An 18,669-nucleotide genomic window follows, 5' to 3' on the forward strand; every position below is an offset into this window, starting at 1 on the left:
AGGGTATTCAGGAGTTCCCTTAAAAATAGTAGAACTATTTGTCCTGGAGTCATGATCCTTAGAGAGAAGGTAAATAATTAAATTGCTGCCTGGGTTTGCTGACTGTATTCTTATATTTCAAATGTAAGAAAAAAATGTTTTACCATAAACACTTCCCTGAGTTTTGTACGTATGAGGGGTTTCAGAGTTGTTTTGGTGCTTGTCTGGATTTTGAGAAGGCAGGTTCCAGTCTGTGTGTCGGGTAGCTGCAGTTGCCATGTGGCACTGACTCGCAGAGGGTCTTGTTTGGGATGTAGGAATGCCCTAACACAGCTTGTGCTATCTAGATAGCTCAGTATGCAGCCTGTGCCTTTCACAGGATCATGGAATCATTTGGGTTGGAAAAGCCCTCCACGTCCAACCATTCCCACAGCACTGTCCAGGCCACCAATCCCTGTCCCCAAATGCCACATCCACGCAGCTTTTAAATCCCTGCAGGGGTGGGGACTCCTCCATTTTCCATGTGTACTTTATCCGTGCTTAGATCTCTGAATCTGAGCCATGTGGTTTTACCTTTCATTGGCTTTGTGCAGGTTGGCACCGTGCACAGAGCTCAGGAGCTGTGTGACAACCTGTGAAGCCACAGTAATATCCTGAGCTAAGCACTTTCTTCTGGGGAGTTTTTATGTTCCTTTAACCATTAAGCTTTAACCAGGTTGAGCTCTAAATTAATTCACCATTACCTAGGAAAATTTATTGGGTTGTGAAGGTGGAGGATTGTTCTTATAAGAAGAATTCTGAGTCCTAACGTGCTTCTTTGATTTATTGGATACCATTTACAGGTGGTTGAGATCAAATTGTTGATAAAGTTTTTGTTTTGTTCTGTCTTTAAACTGCAAGCTTCCTTTAATGTTGCATTTTGACTTTGTTTCATGCCACCAGTAGCCAGCAGTGTATTTCATTAAAGTGTGCTATACATACATCATTATACAATTTTGAAAAAACTTATTTTGTATCAAATGTAGCATGAAAAGCTGTATTTTCTCTACATGTGAATGTTGATAGAATGACTTATTGTTTCCCAGAAACTTGTTCCCACTAGCAATACACATAATTGAGCTTAAATTTGATTTCTGTGAACATTCTAAGGGGTTTGTAAGCGGAAAGTAATGTGAAAAAAAGGCTGGTTGCTGTCATAATATATACTATAAAAGGAAAATTGGCATTTAAAAAAAAAAATCTATAATTTAATTGGAACAAAACAAGAAGAATTCAGGATAGGGGTTTCTTTAGTACATGGTCTAGAATAGTTTAATTTTTCTGTTTATCAGTTTAATGCTCTGCAGAGTAATACAGGATATGCTGGTGTTGCTGGTAAGTTTCTTTAATTCTGTTCAGATTTTTATTTTACTGAACTTTTTAGTATCCTTTAATAAAACTGATAGTGAAATGCTATAAATTCCAGTGGCACAGCTTAAACATCCACAGAAGTGAAGCTGCAAAGCCAAGGGGAGCTTCTCAGCTAATGACCTGTGGCACCAAGGACTGAATGGTTCTGATTTTGCTGTCTACATCCAGGTTTTCCCTCCTGAAGGGAAATTCCTGCCCAAAGCAGGGAGGTTTCAAACCAGCTGGTGCATGGTCATGGTCAGCAGTTGAAGAAGGCCAGGTTGGAGTCTCTCCTGTGCCCCTGGGTGCGTGGTTTTGGGACAGGCAGGGTCTCCATCACCACGGGGCTGTGTCTGCGTGATTCCCAACTCCTGCAGGCAGGAGTCCTGTTTGCTCCAGGGCCTCCTGCTGCCTCCAGCTCAATGGCTGGAGCTGTCCCCCTTTGCCCTGGCCAAGAGGAGTGGTGGCTCCCCAGCACAATGTCTGCTGGGCCTCACAAAACCAATGGCAGCCAGGGCTCCTGCAGGGCTCCTGCAGCAATTCCAAGCACTTTTTCCATCCAAAGTGGGTGGAAATGTTGTTCAAAATACGTGACGACTGCCATGCTCTTCTGTGCTGAAAGCTACTTTGCAAACTTCAATGGAATATGGGCTTAAAATCATAGAACCACAGTGTGGTTTGGGTTGGAAGGGACTTTCAAGATCACCCAGTTTCAACTCTCCTGTCATGGGCAGGGACACCTTCCACTATCCCAGATTGCTCCAAGCCCCATCCAGCCTGGCCTTGGACGCTCCAGGGATGGGGGAGCCACAGCTTCTCTGGGCACCCTGTACCAGGGCCTCACCATCCTCACAGGAAGAATTTCTTCTGATCTCTCATCTAAATGTCCTCTCTTTCAGTTTAAAACCCTTCCCTCTTGTCCTATGGCTATTTGCCTGTGTAAAAATTCTCTAAACTCTCCATCTTCTTCAAAAGCCCCCTGTAAGTGCTAGCCTTTTCTATTCCCACTGGGAATTTCTAGACCTTAGAGATCTGTGCAGATCTTTTTATTGAAACTGTAAAGGTTGTGTGAGCAGAAATCTGTTTTATTTTTGCTTCCAGCCCTGTCTCAGAGTATACTGTGATTCTGAACAAACTGCTATTACTCTGAGCGATGTCAGACAATGTGATGCGATGTTTTACATCACTCAACCCACCAAACTCCCCACCACACACCTCTAAAGTCTTGACAACTGTGTTTCACTGAGATATCCCAGTGATCTTGACGTAAGGGCATCCACCCTTCGTGCCAAGAAGGAGATGGATTGGAGATACTCTACCTGCAAGTTTGATGTGCAGGGATTGGAAGTTAATCGTTGATACATTGGTTCCAGAGAAGACCTTGTGGCTGCCCCCCTTCCAGCAGCTCCTGGGATCACATTCATTCTTAGCAGTGGAAGCCATATGGAGGGACAAAATTGTTTTATGAAAAAAGGTGAATGTTTTGTGCAGGTACCGGGCTCATATGGGACAACAACCTCAGCTTTTTGGCACAACTGAAGCTTTATGATACTGTATTATGGTTTATGACCATTGGTGATAAGAGTCACAGGTGATTTTTGTTTCCTCCTTTCTGTGGTGTATTAAATATTTCCCCCAGAGATTTTATAAAATTAACAAACGACTGAATGATAAATGCATTTTTTTAAGATTTTCTTTTATTTCTTTATTTCAGATAACACTGCTTTTTCATCATCAAATCCACACGCTTTCCAGATTAACTTTAACAGTTTATACACAGCTTTATGTGAGCAGCAGAAATCTGATCAAGCCACTCTGCTCTTGTACATGCTTCTGCATCAGAACAGCAACGTGCGGACCTATGTGTTGGCACGGACAGACATAGAAAATCTGGTGAGTCTTGCTCTGCCTCCTTTGTTCTCATCACGAGAGGTTGGCCCTGCAAGCTTGGGTGTCTCCAGCTGCCAGTGGCCTCTGTTCTGCAGTGGGAGCAGCAGGTTCTGGATCATGCATTCACCAGTTCTAGTTCATTTACTCATTTTTGTTGTGTCATCTCAGGAGTGTAGTGCTAACATGTCACTGCAGTCAAGGGTGGTATTGGTAAAGCTACAAGACCATCTTGAATTCCCTCTTTATCTGTGCCACTATCATGACCCAGGTCAAAACCCCCCACTTCTGATCATGGTGTAGAGAAACTGGTGGCAGATATCATTCTGTTCATTGTTTTATTTATCTCTTTTGGACATTCAGGCCAAAAAGCTGCACAAGTTTACTCTGTGCTTTCAGGAGTAATAGTTAACAAAATGAGCTGTAACTGGACTAACATGCCAAATGTCTTACAGGGCTGACCTAAGACTGAAACTCCTCAAGGAGCAGCTCACAGATTTTATAGAAATACAACTGTAGTGCCTTTTTAGCTGCTTAAATAGGATTGTGGTTAATGGCCAATATAACAGACACCTGGTATGGTTTTTGTAGGTTATAAATTAGCTTATGCTCCCCACTTTAGTAATGTCACAAACCACTTTAACAAATCTTACTTATTAAAAAGCATTCCTTTAATAAGATAATGGCTGTCTAGGGGAATTGGTAACAGAATAGAGGACCCTTTCCATTTTAATATTTGAAATCTTGCCAGGTAATTAGATCCCTTGCCTGTTTGATGGCAGATATGGAGTGAGTTTGGTTTCAGTCCAAGTTCTAGCAGATGTATTGCTAAAATCGGAGTTGATAGACGCCACTGTTGGCAAACTGGGGTGAGATGGTTGATGCTGAATTGATTCAAGACTGAACTCCTGTGTCCACTGCAGAGTATGTAGGCAAGACTGAGTCATTTTGCATGAATTCTGTGAGCAAATGGTTGTGTATAATTTTTGGGACTGCTAGTGTGTGATATGACAAGTTAACAGCTGCTAACCATAACAATTTGCTGCATCTTTAGAATCATAGAATAGAATCCCGGAATGGTTTGGGTTGGAAGGGGCTTTAAAGCCCCTCTTGTTGCAACCCCTTACATGTACAGGGATGCCTTCCACTATCCCAGGTTGCTCTAGACAGCTAAATATTAGGCATGTGCATTGTTTTGTAATTATGGTGTCTGATACACTGAAAAACTTCCAGAAAAACAGTGCAGTGCATCTGTCAAAACAAGTCAAGATTCAGGTATTCAGATGCTCTGTAGTGTAGGATGTTTTCATATTTTATCTTATGCCTATCATATATACCTAACAAAGAATAGTGAGAAAATCTCAGAAATTGCCAGCAACTTTAAACACTTCATGGGAAAAGATGGAAAAATTCAGAAAAGCATCACTGAAAAGTCAACAGTATGTTTTTTGTGGGTATTTTGGTTTTTTTTTTCAATACCAAATTTCTCTTATTTTACTCTTCATGCTGCTCTGTGATCTCTACTGACAACTTACTGATGTCTTTGTCCAGTCCTCTTGTTTTTATTGGGCCAGTAGATAAGGATAAGCAGCAACCAACTGAGAAGAGCAGTCTTAATTGCTCAGTAAGGCAGGCTGAGCCAGACTCAAAAAGAATTGAGTGGGCTGGGAGGGCTACTGGACAAAGAAATCATGACCTCCTAGCTACAGTCCTGCGGTGAAAGAGGGTAATTCAGCCTCAGACTTGAAAATGAGATAAAGGGACTTGAGTACTGGAGCTTGCCTGTGTGGCAAGAGTGATGCTGATGCACTATTCTGGTACTTCCAGGCTTCATAAAACAGTTACAGACTATTGAAAAATGGATCACTGTTGAGAAACATGGGAGTTCTTTTGCTTTAAGATTAACAGTAACACTGTGAGAGACCTAGGAAGCTAACTAGCTGGCCAGAGGAGAGCTTGGGGAGCAGCAGGATGTGTGTGTGCCTTCATAAAGGAGAATCCTTGGAAAAAGGGAATCTCCACTTGCAGAGAGGGATGGGAAGAACTAAAGCCTGGAAGTTGATTCCTACCATCTCGAAATATGGGAGAAAAACAATAAGGTCATTAATTCAGAGTCAAAATGATCTTTGAATGAGGATGGAGCACTTTTTGGAGGCATGTGCTATAAATCAGTGGCCTCTTTCTACAGAGGCAGTTGGATGAATGAGGTATAAGGTGTATAGGTGCTGTGTGAGGGATCATGTCCACGGGCAGCTCAGAGCTCATCCTAAACTTTCTGGGGTTTTTGCCGGTTGTTCCTGTTTCACTGCATTCAGTGCATCCCATATGTTATGTTTTCCCCTGTTTTTATTTGTCTCCCTTTCTATGCCCAGGAAGCATCACCAGAAGGTGGTCTGTAACATTTCATAAGGATTTTTGAAATGTGTCTCTGCTCTTTTTCAACTTCAGTTTAACTTGTAAATTAGAACAGTTTGTTTTTCTTAGCTGGTATAACAGATACTGTCTCAGCTCACGTCCTCATTTGTATGAATCTCTCTCTGCCAGTTATAGTTAAATACCTGCACTTTCTGTTGGGCTTTTTGTTTTATTGTTAATAAAGAACCTTTTTTTCTCTTACTGTAATTCTGCTTGGCAAAATGAATAGGGTCTTTGTGTGTCCTTCATGACTTTCTTTTTAAAAATAACTGGATTAAATGTCTGATGCTAGAGAATCATCTGTTAGTATTTGGCTGTGCTTTTTAAAGTGCTTGCAGGGATCCTACAGAAGGTGGTGGGACAGGTGAAATAGAGGGCAGTTGGCACGTTTTTTGACAGGCACAGTCTTCTGCTCTGTGGATGGGAGACTGTTGAGCCTGCTTCTGTTTGGAAGAGCAGTTAGCACCAGTATTGCAAGTAAATATACCAGTGAGATTTCTGCGTGTAAGAAATGAGCTATTTGATGTGTTTGCTTTGGCTGCTGAGTTGAGATTTTGTTGCTGCTCAACATGACTGGAATGAAATAACATACATGATGATGTATTTATATCAGCTGATGGTAGAGCAATATTTTTTCCTGTAGTATAAATTTGTCTTAAGCAGATTGCTGCTTGTATTTTGTTGATTACTAAAGACAATCTATTTTTAAACTTTACTGGGGAAACCAATCTTGGACTGGATATAGCACCTGCAATTTTCAGTGTCTGTTTTTACCTGCACTTGTTTTTGGGATTAAAAGTAACATTTTGATGGTGGCTGTTTCTTGCCAGTTAAAAGCTGCTCCTGAGGGAGGAGTGTTAGTAGTGGCGCAGTAGATGCAGCATGATGACTGTGAGAAAAGGGTCAGCAATACAAGAGAAGTGGTGGCTGTCTGCTCAATAAAAGATTGGGCAGAACCTTTGTGTAAGATGATAGGGGTAAAAGTTTTAATGTATGTGTATAGCATAGAAGTATAGAAATATATTTCGATTGAAAGTCTAGGTAAGTTTTCACATAATTAAAATATTAACTGAGAGGATTCTTCTCTTTTGGAGGAATCTGTCTCTTCGAAAATCCTCCTGAGGCTCCTCCTGCTGTTTCCCCCTTTATTTGAGACACCTGAGATGCCAGGCAGAAGCCCTGGACTTCTTCAGAGAGGATAGTGAGATGTTTTTGCTCTTTGAATAGCAGATCTCACTTCCAAGATCTCCTTCCAGGCTTCTCCCAGGGTTCTTTGAATTCTTCTAGAGACCTGAGACCCAGGTTTCACCCCAGACTTCTCCAAGGAAAGTACCTATAAGCCTTCCTCTTTTGAAGAAAAGCATCTCCTCCAGGTTCCACCCAAGACTCCTCCTGAACATCTCACAGAATATTTCCAGTTTTACATTTTCATATGATTAGAGTTTTAATTAAATCTTATATTGTAACTTTTTAATAGAAGTGGTGGCTTGTTAACTAGTTTTTGTTTTGAGAACAATAATACTTGTTCTGTGTGCGCACCTCGGCAATCAATATACAAAGGAGAAAATGTTCTGAGGAGGAAGGATTATGGAAAGTGTACAAATTGATTCTAGTTCCATCTGGAAATGGCACATAAGAGAGAACTAAATTTCACAGGTGTGTAGATGGGGCAAAGCCTGAAAGAGGAGTGGAAAGGGAAACGTGGCCAAAGGAGTGGAGGTTTTGGAAGCAACAGATGTTTGCTTGGGGCAACAGGACTGATTGCCATGGTCTGGAGTGCCAGGCTGCTCTTCAGTAGCAAGTATGGAGCTTTACTAACAGCACTTTCACATTTTGGCTTGCAGGGGAGTGGCTGCAATGTCTCAACATCAGGTATTTTTAAATGTAGTTTGTAGCAGCACATGTAGGACTTGGAGCACTTGAGACCATGAATGGACTTTTTCAGTTACAATTAGTATTAATGTGCGTAGACAGTGGAGATATTTTGGGCTGTTCTGAAGGAGTATGTTTTGCCAGAGTGGTTTGTATGGTTTAACACAACCAGGCTGAATCACAATTATCTTTAAAGGTCCCTTCCAACCCAAACGTTTTTGTGCTTCCATCTGGGATGTGTCTAGAAAACTGAGAAGTTGTTCCAATGGCTACCTTCAGCAAGGCTTTTGTTGTTCTCCTTGCAAATTCCAGTTGTAAATGCGATTCTTCAATTAGTTTTGTGTTGCTTCCAGCTCTATCCAGCTTACTGTAATAACTCATGGACTAGGAACTTACAAAGCTTTTACAGTGCAAAGCTACATGCAAGTGTTGGGGATGGAAACAATTTGAATGGTGGACTAAAGCAGTGATGTTTCTCTCTCTTTCTCTCCGTCCAAGGAAAAGGACAAATATTTTTTTGTCTATATGCTAGTGAGAAGTTCTAGGGAAAACTTGGTCTTTACTCAAGACTAATATTCAGAAAACACAAAGATGATATTCTGGTTTCCACTGGGAGAGAGGTTCTGAGGGATCCTTTGAAAGAGCAAGGGAATGATGCTTGCAACATGTAATTTAAAAAAAAAATTCAATATTTATTTGATATTAATTAAAATATTACTGTAAGTATATTCTCCCTCTGCTTCTGTTGTCATCTTGTCTTGACCCTGACCAAAGCACGTCTCAAAAGGTTTTGTGGCCTGCAGCATTTAGATCAATCTCATTTCATTCTAATAGAAACTGGTTTGGGATGCCCCAACTGTTTCAAGGATGGTTGATTGTAAGAGAACATTTTGGTAACTTCGGAGGCTTGTGAAGCACTTGGTGTCCTGGCTGCTCACCAGAATAGGTTTCACATGATTCATCCAGCTGCATTTGGCCTGTTTTGAAAAACAGCAAGTTTTAGGTGTCTAGAAGCTTCTTGGAACTGAGGATTTTCTCCAGTTCCTTTTTCCAGGGCTTTTTGTGATTTCGGCCTGTTTCTGCAGCCCAGGGAAGCCACGTTATATTGAGCCAGTAGAAAGCTAATTTTCATTTGGTAGAGAGACAACGTTTGCATCTGGATTAACTTTAGGTTAGTACTCAGGTATGCTTGCTGTTGCAATGAAATCTCATTTTCATTATTATTGCAAGGCTTTGGCTTAAGCTGTTCATCCTGGTGGAAATGTTGCAAGACCTTAGGCTGAACTCTAATCATAATGATCAGTCAGTTCTCTTTGGCTGCATATTATCTAAAATTGGAAAAACAGACCTCTTCAAGTCTTAACCCAACCCAAACTGTTTTTTCTGGTATTGTCTTCACACACCAAAATGGGATTTAACTTTCGTGTCTCAAAATGCCTCAGATTCACCTCAGATTTGATGAGCTTGGCTAGGCTTGATGAGGAAAGGCTTTTCAGAACTGGCTTGTGGTAGCACAGATGGGTAGACACAACTGTTTTCCTGCTTGGGCTGGTGAAAATCTTGTTTAACAATTCTCTTTTCCCTGTAGTGTAGAGAGGAGGACTGAAGCATTTGGAGATTATGGTAACTGGTATGGGAATCTCATTTATTAGGGATTGAAATTCCATTTCTGACCACAAGAAAGCACTTGTTCAGACTTTCTAGTGAGACAAAATGAAGCAGATGGAAGGTGCTTGGACACTGTGTGTCACTGCTCAGGGGTGGTTTCAAGAGGGAGGAATTGGTGTGAATTGTCAAGGGCTGGGCCATACATGGGACCTTTAGAACCTCCTTTGTTTAGTGTCTGAGGTATTTGAAGACTAAACTAATACACACATTTTTCCTTCCCTAAAGGTTCTGCCAATTCTTGAAATTTTGTATCACGTTGAAGAAAGGAATTCACACCATGTTTACATGGCCCTAATAATTTTGCTGATCCTCACAGAGGACGATGGCTTCAACCGATCCATTCACGAAGTGGTGAGTTTCTGTTTTTGGTAAATAATTAAAAATAATCAAAATATTTACTTTTAAGATGCATTGGCAAATCTGTTCCCTCAACGAGGCTGTATGAGCTCATCCAAATTTGACGGCATATACATCTTTCTTTTGTAAGTAGGAGGAACCTGAAGACTGATTTCAAAACTTTTCCCAAGTAAAATGAGCAAACACACTCCCTCCTGTAGAGAAAGTGCTGCAAATATTTCTTTTTCTGCCTTTTTTGGTGTTCCCTGTTACAAATTAGCCTAGTAATAGCCGGGCAGACTGCCTCAAAGGTGCTGAATATTTGCCATGGAAGTGCAGGGCCTAGAAGAGAGGAAAAAAAACAGGAAACCTTTTTTATTTCTCTTGAAAAACTTTGCTTAACTAGTTTGATGCAGCCTTTAGCTGGAGTTGTATTTTCCATACTAAATGTTACTTCCTTACTTGGCACTTCTTCTTCTGTCTCTCTGTTAGATTAATTTCTATTTCATGTTGTCCATGTAACAGCATCCAAATTTTTACTAGCTTTGATGGGCCTTGACCATCTGTGCAGGAGAATACCTTGGACAATTATGTCCTAGTTTCCCAGCTTCTAAAACTATGATACCACATGAGATATTTGCATTGATTTAATTTAATTTTTTGACTGGGACACAGAAATTCTCTTCTGGGGAAATTGTTATCTTTGTGAAATCAGTATCTTTTGTGAAATTATTGAAATGCAAAATGCTGAAAGCAAGTTTCAAGGTTCCTAAACAGGATTCTCTCCCAGGTGAATTTCCTGTGTATTTTGGAGGGAGCTGGCATTTTTTCTTGGTGCCAAGCAGTAGACACTTGAAGTATTTTTTCCCAGAAATTTCAGATTGTTTAGTATAGCTCTGTATGTAGAAAGCAGGAAGAGATTATTTAAGTACAATTTCCTGAGAATATCTTTTTGGAAGCAGCTTTTAGGAGCACCTGTAGCAACCATGCAGATGACTGAAATATTTTCTTGAAGCTTTTTCCTGCCTTCAACTTTGTGTGCCTTAAACCTGTCTGTGTGCACCAGAGGTGTGCATGTGTGATGTGTATTTTTGGGTTCCATGTCATGAGTCATTTATCCTCTGTCATAAATTGGGCTTGTTGAGAGTTGGAAATCAGCAGACAAGGTGTCATTCCTGCCTCAGTCTCTTCTGCTACCACTCTTCGTTCATTTTGGAGGCTTTACGCACGGTCTTTCAATAAATTCCTTACTGGATGAGTAAAAGTGGAAGATTTCTCTAAAATTCCTTAATGAGGATCCAGCTGTGGAATGAAAACATAAATCAAGTTTTCTCATCCAGTTTATCCTGCCTTTTAGCTAACCCTGCCAGCAGAGTTGTAATGTTTGCTTGCAGTGTGGATATTGGTTTACTACTTCTATCTTAATAGAAACACAAACTCCACCTTGTTCCTTTTACCCTGCACTGATCTTTTTTTCAGTCATGCCTTTGCTTCTTCCATTTTCTTCACAATTTTTTTTAATTTTACTTCAGTTGTTCACGAACTGCTTCCTTCTTTTCCTCTGTGGTTGTGTTTTCCTGCTCTGTAGTGCCTGGTTCCATTTGTTAATAGTGCTGTGTGGCCAGAGTTTTGCTGGATTTTGCTGTTAGGTGGATGATGAGTGGTGGCTGTGAAGTGCATGAGCCTGCAGGCCTTCTCCTACAGATCCCAAGGTGGGAAATAAGTGTAAGGAAAAAAAAGTTTCAAAGTCATACTTATAAATCCATTCCCCTCAGCCATGTCTTTGAATTAATTAAATGGATGTTTTCAGGTATGAATGAGCAAGCTACTGTTAAAAAACTCTAGTATTAAGAATGAAATTAGTCTCATACTTTCATAAATATTGACTCCACATCTCCTAAAACCTTAGAGGGTATTATTACAGGTCTGCAAAATTATGGAAGTCAGAAAATCTGTGTAGGCCTTTCTGTAAAATGTAAGCATCTACCATCACTTTATAAACCTCATGCATGCAAATACATACCAAATTTTAGCAGTTACAACAGGATTATTTTTTTCCTCCATCACTTGGGTAAACGATGAAGAAAAAAAAAAGATATGCTGTATTTTAGATTAATCTGTTTTTCTCTCTGCTGTGTGTCCTGTGTGCTGTTCTTATAAGAACCATGACTGTGCAGTTCATTTATGGGCTATTTTCCTTTGTGGCATTTAACCCACATTTATTTATTGCTTTTTAGGATTAATTTTAGTAAGCAAAGTTCTATAAATCTGGTGATTATACCAACTGCTAAGGACCTCAGGAAACCACAGAAACTCTTTTTGACTGGTGTAGGATGCTGAAGCATTTTTTATTTAAAATGAATGTGGTCTTAACTGCCTGGAAAATATGATCAAAATCATAGGTCCTGTTCCTGCAATTGGTTTAATGCAATTGGGTCACAGTAACCACACAGAACTCAATTTCTTTCACTAATAATAACAATAATTATAATAGTAGAATAAACAAGTAAGTGTAAGAATTCCCCAAAGGGACAAGTATTGGTGATCTTTTGTCTCTGATTTATGAAATTCTAAATAAAATTACATATGGCATCAAAATAACATCATAGAGTATTTTATGTAGCCGTGGCCTTATTGTGCTACTGTAGAACTTTATTCTGTAGTAAATGGTGATAGACTGTAAATCACAATTTAACAGGGCTTATTTTTAGTGTGCTAAAAAATATTTCAGGAGGAAAGTTGTGGGAAACTGAGAATCTCACTGCTTGGTATGGTATATGTAGAACTGAGCTCCTGCTCTTTACATCTGCAGTTTGTGCTCCTTGAATTGGAACTATCCAAGAGCCTCGTATCCAAAAGAATAATCAATCAATCAAAACATTTTAATTTCTTTTAAAATTATTCTTGCAAGACCACCCCAGGACTAAGCTTTTTCTTTTTTTCCCTTTTTAGTGTTAGCTGCAAATGAGTGAGATTGCTCAGTGGGGGCACTGGTTCTGGGTAGATGATTTTGAAATTTAAGATATTTTCATGCTTCATGCCTCTGAAACCCAAAATGGATGGTGGTGGTTGCTGCTGTTGTTTTTGAAATAGCCATTTCACTGCCTGCCAGCTTGGGTTGCTTTCCCCAGTGTGGAGGAGAGGTAGCAGGTTCTGCTATGTAACTTTATAATTTATCTATTTCTTTAAGAGCAGTGTACTGTTTCAAGGAATGGTTATCTCAGTAACTGTCATTTTTCCCAGGCTGGTGTTTTCAGAGTTTCAGGAAGAACCACTGAAGGTTTCCGGGGTGAGACTGGAGCATTAACATGTCTTTGTCGATGCTTACAGCTGTCAGCGTGTTACATAATGAACACTTCATGTAACTTCATGTTTTGCATTAGGAATCTGAAATTTGGCAGGTGGCCTTTGTGCCAGGGCTGTGCTGCTGATAATATGACTAAATGTGACCAAATTATCAGTCTCCAGGCACGGGGAGCAGTCTGTTTCCATCTGCGCAGCAGAGACGTAGCCGGAGGTGGCCTGACGTCTGTGGAAACTGAATATTCTCATTTTGCTGCTCCCAGAGCCATCTGGGCTGTGTGCATCCTCCCCTGCCCAGGGATCATGTTATCTGCTGAGATAGGCAGGGATGAGCTGCAGCTTGTGCAAGTGCAGCTCCCAGCTCCCCTGGGATGGGACTGTGCTCCCGGGGATGTTTCTGCTGCTGCTGCTCGGCAGGGGTTGAAGCCACACAGAACTGTTTGGCTTGGAAAAGCCCTGCGAGGCCATCGAGTCCAGCCATTCCCCCTACACTGCCAAGGCCACCTATGATCCATGTCCCCAAGGGCCACATCCACACATCGGAAAAATTGTGTAAGAATGGGAGCCCTGATGTGACAGGAGTTGGGGAAATTTGGAGCAGGCTGGGACTGTACATGGAACGTGGGATGGTGCGGTAGGGGAGAGGGACAGCAGTTAAACAAGAAACAGGTAATGTTTTGGGATGCTGAGAAGAGAAATGAGTAAAGAGGCAGGATAGGAGCAGAGTGACAAAAAGCTGAGGATGGTGAAGTCAGGCTTCTTTTTCATGAGACTGGGATGAGCAGGGTAGGACAAAGGTGAGTGGTTTTCCACTGCCAGAGGGCAGGGCTGGATGGGATATTGGGAAGGAATTGCTGCCTGGGAGGGTGGGCAGGCCCTGGCACAGGATGCCCAGAGCAGCTGTGGCTGTCCCTGGATCCCTGGAGTGTCCAAGGCCAGGCTGGACAGGGCTTGGAGCAGCCTGGGACAGTGGAAGTTGGGTTGAGCTTTAGAGTCCCTTCTAACCCAAATCATTCCGTGGTTCTGTGATGATAAGCTGTAGGTGGGGGGAGTGGTAGCAGGTAAAAGAAAGAGCTGAGAAGGAATGGGGTCTAGGAGGGCAAGGAGGTGGGAATAATCTACAGGGAGAGAAAACAGGAAGGGTGATGGCTTCTATAAACAACAGAGATCCAAGGGTACAAGAGAAGGATATGTCTGGAGATGTTGGAGGGCTCCAGGTTCTTACTTGAGACTGCTTAACTTGTCCCAGTCCCATTCCTCTTGTCCCACTGGGAGAGCACATGGTGGAATCTGCTCTCAGTTCCAGCATGAATCATGAATTTCCACTTTGGTTGGTGAAGTGCAGAGATGTGCCCCACAATATAGCCCCAGAGAGGGTGGGAGGAAACATGGGGATTGTTTTATTTGTGGGAGGAAGTTGCTTTGCTATTTCAGTCATAAATCAGAGACTACAAAAAGTAACTTATTAGAAATTTAATCAGTTAAGTTGATGGTTTTTTGGCCAGTATAAGTGTATTTTGTCTAAGAGGGGAAAAAAAAAACCTGAAAAACCAAACTCTTGGGTGTCGTTTCAGAGCAAAATGAGTGAAATTATTTCTTCAATAATCATCAAGAAATACGTCCCCTTATGTACTATTGGTTTCAATTTACATTGTGTGTCATGTCAAAACAAATAGTATTTTATACTACCCATTTTCATAGCTGTATTTTGTTTTTTAAAAAGTCTGTTAAATTTTCAATAAGCATTTAAAAGTCAGGAAATGAAATGTGCAACCACAACTTATCCCTGCTGTATTTAAGTATTACTGAGAGTAACCATTATTTAATGATCATATACTATATTTTTCAAATAACAATATGTTCTTCTTCTGGAAGGTTCCAGTGCTGAGCTTGAGATATTTGAGCTTGAGATATTTCTCAAAGTGCTTAATTTATTTCTTTATATAAAATCTTCTCTTGAGAACAGGTATATTCACAAAGTCATAAATAAACTGTTATTAAGAAATTACAATTAAGGCAACCAGGATAGATGTCTACACTTAACTTCAGCATTTTGCATTTGTGAAGTAACCCATGAACTTGCTATATCTTACCATATGTTTGTGCTTAGCAGCCTTGGGATGATCAAGTTCTTCACTAGCAGGGTATCTTCTTGCAGTGAAGTTTGTACGTGTGATTCATTAATTACTTACACTGACAGATTTTGAAATTTTCAGTTTCCTTTTTTTGTGAAAATATGTGTGGATTTTACTTTGTCTTTCAGGCATTTCCTGTTAATCGTCCATGTTGTTCATCCCAACTAGTTGTCCTTGTTTACTGAAACTCCTTGGATGACTTGTTTTCATTTATACCATCATCACTTTGTCTTAAAATAGTATTAGTGACTTTTTATAACTAGAAATTACACTGGTTTCCGCATCCACTCGTCGCCTCCTATTTGTGGAAACCTTTCTTGTAGTGATTTCATATTTCCTATTTGTTCCTCAGCCTTGACCATTCTCCCCTTAAATACCTCTCAAGTCATTCTACCTTCCCCCATTCTGATTTTTGATCCTTTTAGCAAAAGGTGTTTATTATCAACCACTACACCTCAGCCTAGAGATGTTTTATCTGTCACCTTTGCCATGAAATAGGTTACACCTTTCCCATCTATAGGTTACAGTCACTGGCTTAATTTTAGCTTCCTTGTGGGAAATAGGAAGGTTCTGACAAAGAGCCAGGTACTCTGTAGCATGTGATAATGGAGATGCTTTTAAAATATTATTTTAAAATTTATTTTAGGGATCTGGGTTTTTGTTTTGTCTCTTCATATATAATAAAAGAATATATCTCAAACTTTATCAGCTACCAGTTAACATGAATCATAATAAGGATGCTATTTCAAATATCTCTTGTATTGTGAAAGAACTTCCAGAGATGCAGACACACAGAATGGTTTGGGATGGAAGAGACCTTAAAATTCATCTTGGGGTTCCACCCCCTGCCATGGCAGGGTCACCTTCCGCTGTCCAGGCTGCTCCAATCCCATCCAACCTGACCTTGGACACTCCCAAGGATCCAGGGGCAGCCACAGCTGCTCTGGGCACCCTGTGCCAGGGCCTGCCCACCCTCCCAGGCAGCAATTCCTTCCCAATATCCCATCCAGCCCTGCCCTCTGGCACTGGGAGCCATTGCCTGTGTCCTGTCCCTGCATGCCTTGTCCCCAGTCCCTGTGCAGCTCTCCTGCAGTCTCTCTTCTCTCTCTGAAGTTACACAGAGCGATATCTTTGTGTGCAGTAGTCCTTGTTAAACATATTTATGTTTTGACCAAGAATAACCCTGAATTTATGGAGGATCTTTTCCATGTTTTTAGGACAGTTCCTGTTGAGTCATTTTTACCAGTGCTTCAAGGCAGGGTGTTCGGCATGTGTGTTTCCTCCATGTAGGCTGGCTGAGTACAAGGAAAGAGTGGATTGATTCTCCTTCTGCAATGAACTTGGAAATGGTGGTTAACTTCATCCACCCTGATAGTGAAGGGCAGTGAAAGATATGAAGCTCTTAATCTCTCAGATGACTTCCTCTAAGTATTAGAGGAAGAGACTTTGTATTTTTCAAGGGAAGGGCTTCAGTGTGAAGCCACACTGCTGATCTACCCCCATGTGTGTGCTTCTGCACATCAGTCAGAGCTACTGTGTAGTGCCTCTTGCCCAACCAGCGATGAGGGAAAATGGCAAAGCATTGGCAGAATTATTCAGGTGTCTTGGGTGTAAATGGAGACCTTATGAAGTGTAATGGGTAAAATCAAAATGAATACATGAGTGTGGTGGCACAGGGCATAGAAATTAGCAAAGTGCCAAATGTAATCATTTTTCTACACTTGGATCCTTTTCATATGACTTAGAATTGATGAGATCTACTAGGTGGTGATGCTGCAGACGTCTGACTTTTTTTTGTTAATTTTGTTTTAATTATGATTTGGAGTACAAAAATTAAGTCACATTTGAAACTGGAAACTGATTTTCATTTCTTGAGGAATGTGAGATTCCAGACAGCTTTCTGTGTTCTTATTCAGACGTAGGTGATGAAGAACCTTGTTCTTTTATTTTTTTGTTTTGCAGATACTGAAAAACATCACTTGGTATGCTGAGCGTGTCCTAACAGAGATCTCACTTGGGAGTCTTCTGATATTGGTTGTGATAAGAACCATCCAGTACAACATGACACGGACAAGGGTAAGAGCTACGTGGAGCACTTGTGAATTCCAAACCTCAGCAGCTTTAATTCAATTTCAAACAGGAGGTGGAATTTTATTAATTCTGTTGCAATCAGTTGGCATCTGGTTTTGGCATTGTTTTTTTGCAGGAGGGAAGAAAATAGATCAGAGAAAATAGATCAGCTGTGTTAACTAAGTGTTTGAAAACTTGTAACACAATTTCTTCCAGTTCGTTGAGTACCTTTCTCTAAAGACCTTCATTCAGGCATCAAGCTCATCTTCAGTTGAGAAGAAAGTGTTCCTTCATTTCATGAGAAGAAATGATTCATTATAGGCTGTTTGCCTCTCTGAGTGACTTAAAAGTGGGAAGGAATTTCAAGTATATTTATTGTTGTCTTTTTTAGGTAGTACATCAGGGATTGGGCCAGAAGAAGTTTTTGAGCTCTGGCAAAGCAAAACTGCTTTAGCTTCACAGCCTTATTGCCTAGATAGATTTTGTGTATTTTTCAAGCATATGGGGTTTTTTTTTACCTTTTTTGCAAACACAAACAGTATCATGCAGTTCTGATTGTTTTCAGCAATTAAAGGCGCAGAAGTTTTTACATTAAACAATAGCCAAAATATTAAATATATTTTAAAATTTAAGATTTTACTTTTATGATAAAAAGAACTGGAAGGAACGAGAGCAGATTTGGAATATATTAGTAGTATTTCTAATCTGTTATGTTATGTAAATTAATATATTAGACTTGGATAGGGAAATTAATCCGTTTTGAATTGGATATGTGGACAAGTTTCATTCTTGGGTTCAAAGGTGAGAACCCTTGACTTTGAAAGGGCCGTGAGTTAAATGCTTATCTGGACAAATGGCTTCAGGGATGCTGAAGTGAGGACCAGTGCTCTGAAGTATGGTGTGGTTGTAGTTGTGGGGTATATGGAATGGTGTGAAAGAGTCAATAGGGAGATGAGTTACGATGTAGAAATACAAAAGGAAGAGAAAGGAAGGTAGAGAGGAGGAAAATGTCTTAGTGTATATGATACAGCTGTGGTGCAATTGTAAATGAGCATTGAAAGACAAATACAAACATGTCTATACATATATGTATGTATATACTCTGTATTCTGTATGGAATCACTTTTTTATAAGCCCTGTATTTTAAGAAAACATGTTCAAACATCACTAAGTGTATACACTTTGCATTTCTGCCTGTGCTTTTGAAACAACATCTAGTACTCAGTCTTTTGAATGATTCCTGCAAGAGGTGTCGGTGCGTATCCAACAAACAGTTTGATGTGTTGGTTTTTTTATCTTTCTTCTTGTCTCTGACAGGACAAATACCTTCATACAAATTGTCTGGCAGCCTTAGCAAATATGTCGGCGCAGTTCCGCTCGCTTCATCAGTATGCTGCTCAGAGGATCATCAGGTAAATATAATGACTGCTGGAAAATCATCTTTGCTGAAACTCAGGAGTAGAGAAGCTTGAATTTTGTATGCCTTAGTGGGAGAGAAACATTAGGTTTATATGCCTTAGTAGATACTAATGAGCTAAAAAGAAATGATAACTGAGTAACTAAATAATCCCAGAATAAGTCTTACTTGCTCTATATTTGAACCTACTCTGAATGG

At 40.4% G+C, this 18,669-nt stretch overlaps 1 protein-coding gene across 4 annotated transcripts in view; it reads left to right on the top strand.

Moving 5' to 3' along the window:
- DYM (dymeclin) overlaps positions 1-18,669 on the top strand; it is a 210,249-nt gene that overhangs the window by 76,143 nt on the left and 115,437 nt on the right. For all 4 annotated transcript variants that reach the window (XM_033085598.1, XM_033085600.1, XM_033085599.1 and 1 more), the window contains 4 exons: positions 3,083-3,261; positions 9,436-9,561; positions 16,947-17,060; positions 18,372-18,466. In XM_033085598.1, coding sequence (XP_032941489.1) covers positions 3,083-3,261; positions 9,436-9,561; positions 16,947-17,060; positions 18,372-18,466 — 514 coding nt within the window. The remainder of the gene's footprint in view (positions 1-3,082; positions 3,262-9,435; positions 9,562-16,946; positions 17,061-18,371; positions 18,467-18,669) is intronic.

This window comes from Catharus ustulatus, chromosome Z (genome assembly GCF_009819885.2).
Source record: "Catharus ustulatus isolate bCatUst1 chromosome Z, bCatUst1.pri.v2, whole genome shotgun sequence".
NCBI classification, from domain to species: Eukaryota; Metazoa; Chordata; class Aves; order Passeriformes; family Turdidae; genus Catharus; species Catharus ustulatus.